The 13,007-nt window shown below is 58.3% G+C and overlaps 1 protein-coding gene across 2 annotated transcripts; it reads left to right on the top strand.

Annotated features, from left to right (window-relative positions):
* The first annotated feature begins 485 nt into the window (after positions 1 to 485).
* Positions 486 to 9,184, top strand: LOC139053999 (uncharacterized). Of its 2 annotated transcripts, none has more exons than XM_070530576.1 (2): positions 486 to 1,569; positions 8,162 to 9,184. In XM_070530576.1, exons 1-2 carry the CDS (start codon positions 728 to 730, stop codon positions 8,367 to 8,369), a joined length of 1,050 nt encoding a protein of 349 aa, XP_070386677.1. In that variant the 5' UTR covers positions 486 to 727; the 3' UTR covers positions 8,370 to 9,184. The 2 variants fall into 2 exon arrangements, with proteins under 2 accessions (XP_070386677.1, XP_070386678.1); XM_070530577.1 differs by having other exon boundaries at positions 7,638 to 8,287.
* Positions 9,185 to 13,007: the final 3,823 nt, after the last annotated feature.

Genomic DNA, 13,007 nt, shown 5'->3' with positions numbered 1-13,007 from the left:
TGTGCCAAAACGCGTTTTAAGCATGAATATGACACTTTTGTTATTCCAGGATGCAGTTTTCTGCAAAGCCACACGATATGCATGCAAATGGTGCTTTTGGCAGAACGCGAGTGTGGATTTCTACCAAACGACGTGAAAAGCATGCCAATGCTTTTCACGTCGTTGGTAGAAATCCACACTCGCGTTCTGCCAAAAGCACCATTTGCATGCATATCGTGTGGCTTTGCAGAAAACTGCATCCTGGTCTACCAAAAGTGTCATATTCATGCTTAAAACGCGTTTTGGCACAAATCCATGTGCGGGTGCTGAAAAGAGCAGCATTGGCATGCTTTTCACGTCGTTTGGTAGAAATCCACATTCGCGTTCTGCCAAAAGCACCATTTGCATGCATATCGTGTGGCTTTGCAGAAAACTGCATCCTGGTCTACCAAAAGTGTCATATTCACCGTCTGGTGCAAGTGTCTACCAGACACTTGCACGAGCGCTCGCGCAAGTGTCTGGCCGGCCGGCGGAATCGGGCTGCTGCTTTTTGCTTCTAAACTCAGGTATTTCGCATTCGGCACATCTAAATTTTATCAGGGGTTGTTTTTAAACATATAGGGCCATCATTCGTCGCGAAAACCGGGCGGGAAAGGGATTTTTTTTTGAATTCTGAGTGCTTCTTTGCTCGGCCGGCCATCGGGCACAAGATGGCCAAGGCTCATACCTCTTGAGCCTGAGCCTGGCCATGTCAACCACCGCCCGAGACCATACGGTCTCGCCGTCCCCGCCTGCAACGGCCAGCGCAGGTGCGTCGCCGATATCGGTGTTTTCCGATGCCGGCGACGACATCCTCGCGGCAGTCGCGTTTCAGGAGGAGCCCTCGGACCGGCCCGCGCCGCCTGCGGCGGGTGACGAAGAAGATCGTCTGTCATCGGTCTCCCAGACGACCGCGGTGGCGTCTCCCGCGCTCGCGAGCGACCGCGGCGCGCGGGGGCGGGCTCGCCTGAAGGACCTCGAGACGGAGATCATGGCCTACTTGGTGAACACCTCGAACAAGGTCCCGGTCGCGGCGCGCCACTTCATCGTGGGTTACCTGTCCGAGATCGTTCAAATGTACTCCGACCTGCGTTCGGACATGTCGGAGGAGCGGGGCGCGGCCGTCGCCCTGCGCGGCGAGCTGATCGAGGCGCGCCGGGAGCTGGCGGCGCTGCAGCGGCGGGTCATCGTCGCCGAGGGCCGCCTCGACGGCTCCATCGTGACGGCGCCCGGCCCGGGTGGTGCGGGGCGCCTTTTCGACGCGTCCGCGGCGGCTGCCGGCTCGGGCCCTAGTGGTCCGACTGCGGCGGCGGGCGCCGTCAGCTACGCCGCGGCGCTGGGGGCGTCGCCCGCGGCGGGGACGGGCGGCGTCGGACCGGCCGTGGCGACGGGCGCTGGGGGCGCGCGGACCGCGCCTACTTTCGAACACGTGGCATTCCTGACGCCCACGGCCCCGACGACGACACCGGCGCGGGACGCCTTGCGATTACTCAAGACCAACATCGACCCGGCCGCCAAAAACATCGGACAAGTCACGCTGAGGCACACCAGGTATGGCCTGACGGTTTTTTCGCACGCGCGCGAATCCATCGACAACCTAAAGGCGGCCATAGCAGATAACTCGGTGACGCGCTCCTCGCTGCTAGTTCGCGTCGGCGAAAAGCGCAACCCGCATGTCAAGTTTAGCGGGGTCGACCCGGACGTAGCGCCGGACGAGTTTATCCGCGTCCTGAACGAGAGGAACCCGGGCCTCGACCTGGACGTCGCCGCGTGCAAAGTGCGCGTGACGTACAGGGAGCGGTCCGGCACGTGTGCCTACGTCGCGGAGGTAGACCCGCGCGCGTTCGAGCGCATCATGCAGCGGCCCCGGTTATCCGTAGGCTGGACGGCGGTACGGGCGGTGGAGGATTTACACGTGCCTACGTGCACGTTCTGCGCCTCCTACGGGCACGGCAGAACGACGTGCCCGCACAAGGAGGACGCCTCGAAGGCGGTGTGTATGAAGTGTTGCGGCAACCACCTAGCCGTGACGTGCCGCGTGCAGATGGGACAGCCGGAGGTGTGCTGTAACGAGTGTAAAAAGGCCGGCCGCGAGGCGTCCCACCCCGCGGGCTTCCCCGAGTGCCCCATCCGCATGGAGCGGGTGGCTCGCCTCAGGGCCCGCACCAACTACGGCCCCCCGCGATAGAGCGGCGCGGGCGGCCGCGTGAGGGGGGGAGCCGCGGCCCTGGGGGAGCGGAGGGGGCCGGCGACGCGATCCGCGTATGTCAACTGACGCTCGATCACGTCCGCCGCGCGACGCGCGACGACGCTGCTGACGGACCACATGGCGCGCGAGGGCTGCGTACTCGCGGCCGTCATGGATCCCTACACGCAGCGGGGCCAGCTCCCGAAGCTTCCGCCGCACTACCAGTCGTACGCGGCGGCTGACGGCCCGCTGTGTGCGATCGTCGTGCGCCGGCCGCCTTTCGACGTTTTCTCGACGCACGTGTCGCGGCTGGTAGTGGCGGTGGAGTGCTCGTCGCCCGACCTCGCGATTACGGTCGTGGCCGCGTACGCGCCGCCCCACAGGACGATGGACGACGTCTTCGAACATCTCGCGCACGCCCTTGACCGTTGTCGCACGCCCGACATTTTGGTCATGGGCGACTTCAACGCGCACAGCGTCCTGTGGGGCCCTCGCGAGGGAGACGACAGGGGCACTCGGCTCATCGAGTTCGCGGCGGCTGCGGGCCTCGTGATCATCAACGACGCGTCCTCGCCACCGACGTATGTTACAAAATACGTCGATAGCTGGATCGATGTGACCCTCGCGTCGCCGACGCTCGTGCGACGCGGATGCACGTGGCGTGTCTCCGACCAGGAGACGCTGTCAGAACACCGACGATTAGATATCACCGTCCGCACCGGCGCGAGCGCGACTGGCAGGCGCCTCACCGCCTACGGCAGGCGACTATGGTTAGAGGCTATCCGCAACTCGCGGTGGTTCGCGAGCGCGGCAGGCGCGGACATCGCCTCGCCGGCCGCCCTGGACGCGGTTCTCGCGACTTTTTATAAGGTCATCGATCGCGAGCGCGTCAAACAACTGCGGCCGGCGCGCGAGCGGAGCGGGGCGGGCGGCCAGTCGTGGTGGACGCCCGAGCTGAACGGCCGACGCAAGCAGGTCAACGCGATGCGGCGCCGTTTTCAGCGGTGTCGCTGCGATCAACTGCGAGCCCTCTTTCGCATGGACTACAGCAGGGCGCTAGCGCAGTACCGCCGGGAGGTGGCGCGTGCGAAGGAGGCGGCGGAAAGGGAGGTCTGCGACCGGTGCAGCCGGCGGTCAATTTTTCAGGCCCCCTTCCGCCTGGCTTTCGGGGACGCCCGATCACATGTAATGCTGCCTCCATTGACGAGGCCGGACGGCGGCCGGACGGCGAGCGTCCTCGAGTCGGCCTCCCTTCTGCTCGACCATCTTTTCGAGCGCGACAGGATCGAGACGGACGCGCCCGCGCACGCCGAGATTCGCGCGGCGGTTGGCCAGCCGTACGCCACGGTCGAGGGCGAGCGGCCGTTCTCACAGGGAGAGATCCAGGCCGTGCTCGACAGAATGCCGCGCAGCTCCGCGCCGGGTCCGGATGGCCTAACGACCGAGGTCGTCTGCGACATATTCGCCGCGCACCCGCGTTTCGCGTGCATGATCATGAACGCGACGCTGTGGTTGGGGTACTTCCCCAGGACATGGAGGAAGGGCAGATTGATCTTCATCCAAAAGCCTGGCAAGCCGGCGGATTCGCCGAGCTCATATCGCCCGATCTGCATGACCTCCATCCTGGGGAAGGTGCTCGAGCGACTCTTACAGGGCAGGCTCTATTATTTCGCCTCGTCGCGCGGTCATGTACACCCGCACCAGTACGGGTTCACTCACGGACGGTGCGCGGTGATGGCGCTGCACGCGTTATACGAGTATATCCGGCGCTACAAAGCCGAGGGCACGCCTGTGGTGCTGATGTCCCTGGACTTCCGGGGCGCCTTTGACAGCGTGTGGCACCCCCTCGTCACCAAATACTTCAGGGACCGCGGCTGTCCGGCCAACCTGGTCGAACTGCTCGGGTCGTTTCTCGCGGACCGCACCGTCGAATACACGTCACACGCTGGTTCGGTTTCGGCCGAGACGTCGATCGGCAGTCCGCAGGGGTCGCCCATCTCCCCGCTCCTGTGGAACGTGGTTGTGGACGGGCTCCTTCGGTTGCCGATGCCGCCCGGGGTGCGGGTACAGGCTTATGCCGATGACACCATTGTACTCGTGCCGGGGAAGAACAGGGCGCGCGTCATGGAGGCCGCGGCGGAGGCGATACGTCGCATCGAGCAGTGGACGACCGACTGCAAGCTCGCGCTCAACGGCGATAAAACGTTCTGTGTCCTCTTCTCCTTAGGGAAGGGGGGCATGGAAAAGAGCCACCCGACCATCCGGTTGCGGGGCAGTTCGAGGGGGCTGCCATTTCGCTCGTCAGTCAAGCTCCTGGGCGTGGTGGTGGACAGGCGCCTGTCCTTTTTCGAGCACGCCGAGCACCTGCAGCGGAAGGCGGAGACGCTCGCCATCAAGTCTCTGTCCTTCATGCGCATGCACACCGCTGTGGACTCCGCCCTGCGGCGCCGCCTATACCGACAGGTACTCCTACCGGCGGTGGCGTATGCGTCCCCCATATGGTGGTCATCGTCGCCCGATTGCCGGCTCAAGGCCCGCATGACCGCGGTGCAGCGCACCATGCTACTAGCGATCACGGGGGCGTATCGCACCAAGCGGACGGCTTCGCTGCAGGTGCTCGCCAACCAGCCGCCCATCGGGCTGGAGCTCGACAGGCTGAACGCGGAATTCACCCTGTTCCGCCTGCGCCGTTCGGTCACGTTCGGGGCACACACCTTCGCGCCCGACGAGGTACAGTACCCGCACGATGTCTGGGCTGCCCACCCATCGGAGGCGTGTGGGTATCCCTTCGCGCGGCTTGAAGTCGCGGCGGCTCGCGCGTGGTCGTCGGCGCCGGGCACACACGTATACACCGACGGATCCCACACGTCGCGGTCCGCGGGCGCGGCGGTGGTGGTGTTGAGGCCGCGGGGTTCGATAGTCGCCGTTAGAAAATTCCGCCTCACGATCGCCTCGAGCGCCTATTGCGCCGAGGTGATAGCGCTCGCCGAGGCTCTCAATTATTTAGAGACACACGCGTGGGAGCCTCCGGCGCACATTTACGTAGATAATCTATCGCTGCTCGCCGCGCTGAGCAGCGTGATTACTCGAGACGCGCGCGTAGCGAGTATTAAGGGAGCGCTGGACCGTCTGCAGAGACGGGGCGCCTTGTTGCTATTCCACGTGCCCGCCCATCGGGGCATCTTTGGGAACGAGTTGGCAGACATGGCGGCGAGTTCTGCGGCGACCTCGGGCGTGGACCGAAGGTCGCACCGGTCCTTCCGGGTAGTGAGGGCCGCGTTCTCGGCCACCGTGCGGGCACGATGGGCCGTGGAGTGGCGTGGGGAGCACTCCGACACCGAACTCTTCAAGTGGGTGCCGGACATCGCTCAAATACCACGGGACTTTCCGCCACCTCGGCGGCTGGCTTGTCTCCTCACCGCCCACGGAAGGTTTCCATATTACTTCCAGCGCTTCCGCATCTCGCAGGACGCGCGCTGCCCTTGCGGGGCGCCATGCCGAGACGCGCGACACTTTTTCGGGAGCTGCGCATTGACGGCCGATGTTATGGCCCGGATACGGGAGTCTGGCGGTGCTCTCGCGACGAGCGATTACCCGCGCCTCCTCCGGAACCGGACGGCATGCTTGCTACTGGCGGAGATGGTCGGGATCGTGAGCGATCGCATGCCCGACCAGGGCGGGGTCGGGGTGGCGCCGGACGCGTGGTAGGGCGCGCGGCGCGCCGGGGCTCGCGAGCGCCTGCACGTCTTTTGTTCTTGATCGCCATCTCGTCTCTCTTAATTCGCCGTCTCTCGGGTTGTTTTCGCGCGCGTGCGAGCGGCCGTCTGCCGGAGGACCGGTCGTGACACTGTCCTCTGGACGAGCCGGCCCCTGGCCGAGCAGGGCGGGGCTTTTGCCTCTGCCGGCTCTGCCGAGACAACGAGCGCCGGTCCTTGTGCCGGGGAGGGCACTTCGTGCACGACGGCCCCTTTTTGCAAGCCGTCGGGTAGTGCTAGGTTTGTCGCAGCGTGCGCGGGACGGCCGTGTGGCGCCGGTTGTGGCCGGCCCCGCTTCGGGATTGGCTGCGCGCCCCTCGGTGTGCCGGGCGTGTCTGTGAGCGCTGGTGGCTGTGGACCGGCCCGTCGTCCTGACGAATGGGAGCGTGCGGAGGCGTTCCTGCTGACCGGACGAGCCATGCGATGGGCGTGCTGCCTTTGGTGTGCGGGGCGGGCGTTCCTGACCGCGGCCGCCTCTTCGGCTGGAGACACGCGTCCATTGGGGCGCCGGAGGAGGCGTTCCTGGCCCTGCATGCGCGCGCTGCACGCCCATTTGCGCGCCGCGTCCTGTGGGGCTGCCTGCCTTTCTTCTGCCCCCTGGTGAGCCTGGCGTTCCTGGAGGCGATGGTCGCTGGGACGCGACCCGTTGTCCCGACGAATGAAAGCGCAAGCTGGCGTTCCCTATGACCGGTCTGGCCTCTGCGAAGGCCGTGCCCTCCGCGGCGCGCCGACCGGGCGTTCCAGAGGCGGACACTGTGTCTGCAAGGGATGGATGGATGGATGGATGGATGGATACAACTTTCTTGTACGTCCGGCAAGGTTTAACGCGACCCGGGCTCAGGTCTCCCATGGAGGAACGTCAAGGCCCTGCCTCAACGCCGCCTCACGGGCTTGCTGGACTGCCCACGTCTGTATTCCGAGGTCTGAGCTGCGCAGAGCGGCGGCCCACCTCGACGACAGGGTCTCCGGAGTAACTGCCATCCCTCCTATAACTACATTGCACTCCCACAGCATGTGTTTGAGTGTTGCTGGTCCTTCCTGGCACAATTTGCACGTGTCGTCCTGATGCTTATCTGGGAAGATGCGTTTGAGACGGAATGGATTAGGGAACGTGTTTGTCTGGAGTTGTCGCCAGGCGACGGCCTGCCTCCTGTTCAATTTGGGACTCGGCGGGGGGTATATCCTTCTGGCGTTCAAATATGCACTGGTGATGTCGTTGTATCTTGTGAGCCTGTCCGGTTCTGCTCGAGAAGCGTTCGCTATCGTACGAGAGGCGTTGCCCTGTTCGGCGCGGCGGGTCATGTCTCGCGCCGTCCGGTGCGCCGTCTCGTTTAGGTTCGGGAGCGCGTCACCTTCCGTGGTGACGTGCGCGGGGAACCATATGATCCTCGAGCTCGCGGTTTTGGATCTGCCCGCTTTGGCCAGAATGGACATGGCTTCCTTGGAAATTCGACCTTTGGCATAATTCTTTACTGCAAGGGACGCACGCTCTTTGGCGTGCTGTGGGGGCGTTCCTGACTCTTGAGCCGGCCCGGAGCGCACTGTGCGCTCGTTGACGAGCGCCGGGCGTCATGCGTGACTGCCCGCATACCTTCGGTTTTTCTTTCTTCTTAACTCTTTAACGGCTCGCGCCGGGAGGCGCCCCCGAGACCTGCCGCGCCCTCGACGTGTTGCAGCTGCTGGGTGTGCTGCCGGCCGTGGTGCGACAATGTGCACCGAAGCCGGGGGCGTCCCTGACGCCCGCCACCTCTTCCTGCGAGCTTGGACGGTGAGGGGACGTGCCTGAAAGCTGGGGCGACCGCCCCGAGTCGTGTGTGCCGCCGGGCAAGGCCCCCGAAGTTCGCGGCGGCCCCGCCGACCACCGGCACGGCAATGCTTATAGGTGCGCCGTCCCCATGCTCCGACGACGGACCAATGCTGCCGGGGGTGTTCCTGGCACTCGGCATCGGAGGCGCCGAACCGCCGGGAGACGCGCGCCCTCTTGGGCGCCTCGACGGCATGTCCGGCGGCGCCTGGAGCGGCCGCTGTACTCGTTGCTCGGAGTCCCGGCCCCTCCTGCCGGGCACCGATCCCCTTCCCTTCCTACCTTTTATTTTTCCTTTTTCTTTATTGTTCGCGCCGGGAGGCGCCCCCGATGTGAGAAGTGAAGCGGCCGGACGGGCCGAGGCTAGTAGGTGCGCCACGGATGCTCCCGTCCCAGGACCTTCGAAGCTGGGGGCGTCCCTGACGCCCGACGCCAAGATCTGTACGGGTGCGACCCCAGGATGCGTCCCATGGGAGCTGTGGCGCCTCCGCCGCGCGGCGGACCCGATTCGTCGCTTCCGGATGGCGAGGGAGTCGACCGGATGACCCCGGCCTGCGTGGGGACGCTCCTGGAGGCTGGAGTAGCCACCTTGTGTCGGGTGTAACGCCGGGATACACCCCCGAAGTCCATTGCGTGCCCTCGCCGACTGCCGCCCTGGTTCCACCACTGGGTGCGGTGTACCGCAACACGGACGCGAGAGCCTGACGCCGGGGGTGTTCCCGGCACACGGCATCGCCTGTTCCGAGTCTCCGCGAGTTGCGCGCCCTCTCGGGGGCGCGCGGGCGTGCCTGACTGCAGCCGGAAACGGTCGCCGGCATCGATGAACCCTTGGACAGTCAACACTTTCCTGTTCACTTTATTTTCTTTTCCATTCTTTTTCATTTTCCTTCATTTATGGCATGCCCATGCCACCCCGTCTGCGACTCATTACTCACGTTCATTAAATGCCCGGCGCGGGGGCTTCTGCCCTCGCTGAGACACCTCAGGACACCACACGCGTTACCGTTAGCCCACAATTTTATTTTTCCAATTGGCTTTTCTCCACAAAAACATGCGCTTTGGGTGTTATTTCACACCCCTTTTCATTTATTTTTAATTGGCTTTAAACCTGGTATGCATTTTTTGCAGGGACAGGTTCTCCCCACCCTTTATTTTTGCCTTTGCTTTCAGGAATGACGGGGAAGTAGTCGGCCGGGGCGGTACATCTGTCAAACGGTAAGACGTGTCTGGTAGACACGTCTTTTGGTAGACCAGGATGCAGTTTTCTGCAAAGCCACACGATATGCATGCAAATGGTGCTTTTGGCAGAACGCGAGTGTGGATTTCTACCAAACGACGTGAAAAGCATGCCAATGCTGCTCTTTTCAGCACCCGCACATGGATTTGTGCCAAAACGCGTTTTAAGCATGAATATGCAACTTTTGGTAGACGAGGATGCAGTTTTCTGCAAAACCACACGATATGCATGCAAATGACGCTTTTGGCAGAACGCGCGTGTGGATTTCTACCAAACGACGTGAAAAGCATGCCAATGCTGCTCTTTTTATAAACCGCACATGGATTTGTGCCAAAAAGCGTTTTAAGCATGAATATGCAACTTTTGGTCGACGCGGATGCAGTTTTCTGCAAAACCACACGATATGCATGCAAATGGTGCTTTTGGCAGAACGCGCATGTGGATTTCTACCAAACGACGTGAAAAGCATGCCAATGCCGCTCTTTTTAGCACCCGCACATAGATTTGTGCCAAAACGCGTTTTAAGCATGAATATGCAACTTTTCGTAGACGAGGATGCAGTTTTCTGCAAAACCACACGATATGCATGCAAATGACGCTTTTGGCAGAACGCGCGTGTGGATTTCTACCAAACGACGTGAAAAGCATGCCAATGCTGCTCTTTTTATAACCCGCACATGGATTTGTGCCAAAACGCGTTTTAAGCATGAATATGACACTTTTGGTAGACGAGGATGCAGTTTTCTGCAAAACCACACGATATGCATGCAAATGGTGCTATTGGCAGAACGCGCGTGTGGATTTCTACCAAACGACGTGAAAAGCATGCCAATGCTGCTCTTTTTAGAACCCGCACATGGATTTGTGCCAAAACGCGTTTTAAGCATGAATATGACACTTTTGGTAGACCAGGATGCAGTTTTCTGCAAAGCCACACGATATGCATGCAAATGGTGCTTTTGGCAGAACGCGAGTGTGGATTTCTACCAAACGACGTGAAAAGCATGCCAATGCTGCTCTTTTCAGCACCCGCACATGGATTTGTGCCAAAACGCGTTTTAAGCATGAATATGACACTTTTGGTAGACGAGGATGCAGTTTTCTGCAAAACCACGCGATATGCATGCAAATGGTGCTTTTGGCAGAACGCGCGTGTGGATTTCTACCAAACGACGTGAAAAGCATGCCAATGCTGCTCTTTTTAGCACCCGCACATGGATTTGTGCCAAAACGCGTTTTAAGCATGAATATGCAACTTTTGGTAGACGAGGATGCAGTTTTCTGCAAAACCACACGATATGCATGCAAATGACGCTTTTGGCAGAACGCGCGTGTGGATTGCTACCAAACGACGTGAAAAGCATGCCAATGCTGCTCTTTTTAGTACCCGTACATGGATTTGTGCCAAAACGCGTTTTAAGCATGAATATGCAAGTTTTGGTAGACGAGGATGCAGTTTTCTGCAAAACCACACGATATGCATGCAAATGACGCTTTTGGCAGAACGCGCGTGTGGATTTCTACCAAACGACGTTAAAAGCATGCCAATGCTGCTCTTTTCAGCACCCGCACATGGATTTGTGCCAAAACGCGTTTTAAGCATGAATATGCAACTTTTGGTAGACGAGGATGCAGTTTTCTGCAAAACCACACGATATGCATGCAAATGACGCTTTTGGCAGAACGCGCGTGTGGATTTCTACCAAACGACGTGAAAAGCATGCCAGTGCTGCTCTTTTTATAAACCGCACATGGATTTGTGCCAAAAAGCGTTTTAAGCATGAATATGCAACTTTTGGTCGACGCGGATGCAGTTTTCTGCAAAACCACACGATATGCATGCAAATGGTGCTTTTGGCAGAACGCGCATGTGGATTTCTACCAAACGACGTGAAAAGCATGCCAATGCCGCTCTTTTTGGCACCCGCACATAGATTTGTGCCAAAACGCGTTTTAAGCATGAATATGCAACTTTTCGTAGACGAGGATGCAGTTTTCTGCAAAACCACACGATATGCATGCAAATGACGCTTTTGGCAGAACGCGCGTGTGGATTTCTACCAAACGACGTGAAAAGCATGCCAATGCTGCTCTTTTTATAACCCGCACATGGATTTGTGCCAAAACGCGTTTTAAGCATGAATATGACACTTTTGGTAGACGAGGATGCAGTTTTCTGCAAAACCACACGATATGCATGCAAATGGTGCTATTGGCAGAACGCGCGTGTGGATTTCTACCAAACGACGTGAAAAGCATGCCAATGCTGCTCTTTTTAGAACCCGCACATGGATTTGTGCCAAAACGCGTTTTAAGCATGAATATGACACTTTTGGTAGACCAGGATGCAGTTTTCTGCAAAGCCACACGATATGCATGCAAATGGTGCTGTTGGCAGAACGCGAGTGTGGATTTCTACCAAACGACGTGAAAAGCATGCCAATGCTGCTCTTTTCAGCACCCGCACATGGATTTGTGCCAAAACGCGTTTTAAGCATGAATATGACACTTTTGGTAGACGAGGATGCAGTTTTCTGCAAAACCACGCGATATGCATGCAAATGGTGCTTTTGGCAGAACGCGCGTGTGGATTTCTACCAAACGACGTGAAAAGCATGCCAATGCTGCTCTTTTTAGCACCCGCACATGGATTTGTGCCAAAACGCGTTTTAAGCATGAATATGACACTTTTGGTAGACGAGGATGCAGTTTTCTGCAAAACCACGCGATATGCATGCAAATGGTGCTTTTGGCAGAACGCGCGTGTGGATTTCTACCAAACGACGTGAAAAGCATGCCAATGCTGCTCTTTTTAGCACCCGTACATGGATTTGTGCCAAAACGCGTTTTAAGCATGAATATGCAAGTTTTGGTAGACGAGGATGCAGTTTTCTGCAAAACCACACGATATGCATGCAAATGACGCTTTTGGCAGAACGCGCGTGTGGATTTCTACCAAACGACGTTAAAAGCATGCCAATGCTGCTCTTTTTAGAACCCGCACATGGATTTGTGCCAAAACGCGTTTAAGCATGAATATGCAACTTTTGGTAGACGAGGATGCAGTTTTCTGCAAAACCACACGATATGCACGCAAATGACGCTTTTGGCAGAACGCGCGTGTGGATTTCTACCAAACGACGTGAAAAAGCATGCCAATGCTGCTCTTTTTAGAACCCGCACATGGATTTGTGCCAAAACGCGTTTTAAGCATGAATATGACACTTTTGGTAGACCAGGATGCAGTTTTCTGCAAAGCCACACGATATGCATGCAAATGGTGCTTTTGGCAGAACGCGAGTGTGGATTTCTACCAAACGACGTGAAAAGCATGCCAATGCTGCTCTTTTTAGAACCCGCACATGGATTTGTGCCAAAACGCGTTTTAAGCATGAATATGACACTTTTGGTAGACGAGGATGCAGTTTTCTGTAAAACCACACGATATGCATGCAAATGACGCTTTTTGCAGAACGCGCGTGTGGATTTCTACCAAACGACGTGAAAAGCATGCCAATGCTGCTCTTTTTATAACCCGCACATGGATTTGTGCCAAAAAGCGTTTTAAGCATGAATATGCAACTTTTGGTCGACGCGGATGCAGTTTTCTACAAAACCACACGATATGCATGCAAATGGTGCTTTTGGCAGAACGCGCATGTGGATTTCTACCAAACGACGTGAAAAGCATGCCAATGCCGCTCTTTTTAGCACCCGCACATAGATTTGTGCCAAAACGCGTTTTAAGCATGAATATGCAACTTTTCGTAGACGAGGATGCAGTTTTCTGCAAAACCACACGATATGCATGCAAATGACGCTTTTGGCAGAACGCGCGTGTGGATTTCTACCAAACGACGTGAAAAGCATGCCAATGCTGCTCTTTTTAGAACCCGCACATGGATTTGTGCCAAAACGCGTTTTAAGCATGAATATGACACTTTTGGTAGACGAGGATGCAGTTTTCTGCAAAACCACACGATATGCATGCAAATGGTGCTTTTG

This window comes from Dermacentor albipictus, unplaced genomic scaffold (genome assembly GCF_038994185.2).
Source record: "Dermacentor albipictus isolate Rhodes 1998 colony unplaced genomic scaffold, USDA_Dalb.pri_finalv2 scaffold_466, whole genome shotgun sequence".
NCBI classification, from domain to species: Eukaryota; Metazoa; Arthropoda; class Arachnida; order Ixodida; family Ixodidae; genus Dermacentor; species Dermacentor albipictus.
The sequence above is the reverse complement of the archived record's forward strand: the minus strand, read 5'-3'. Positions and strand labels throughout refer to the sequence as shown.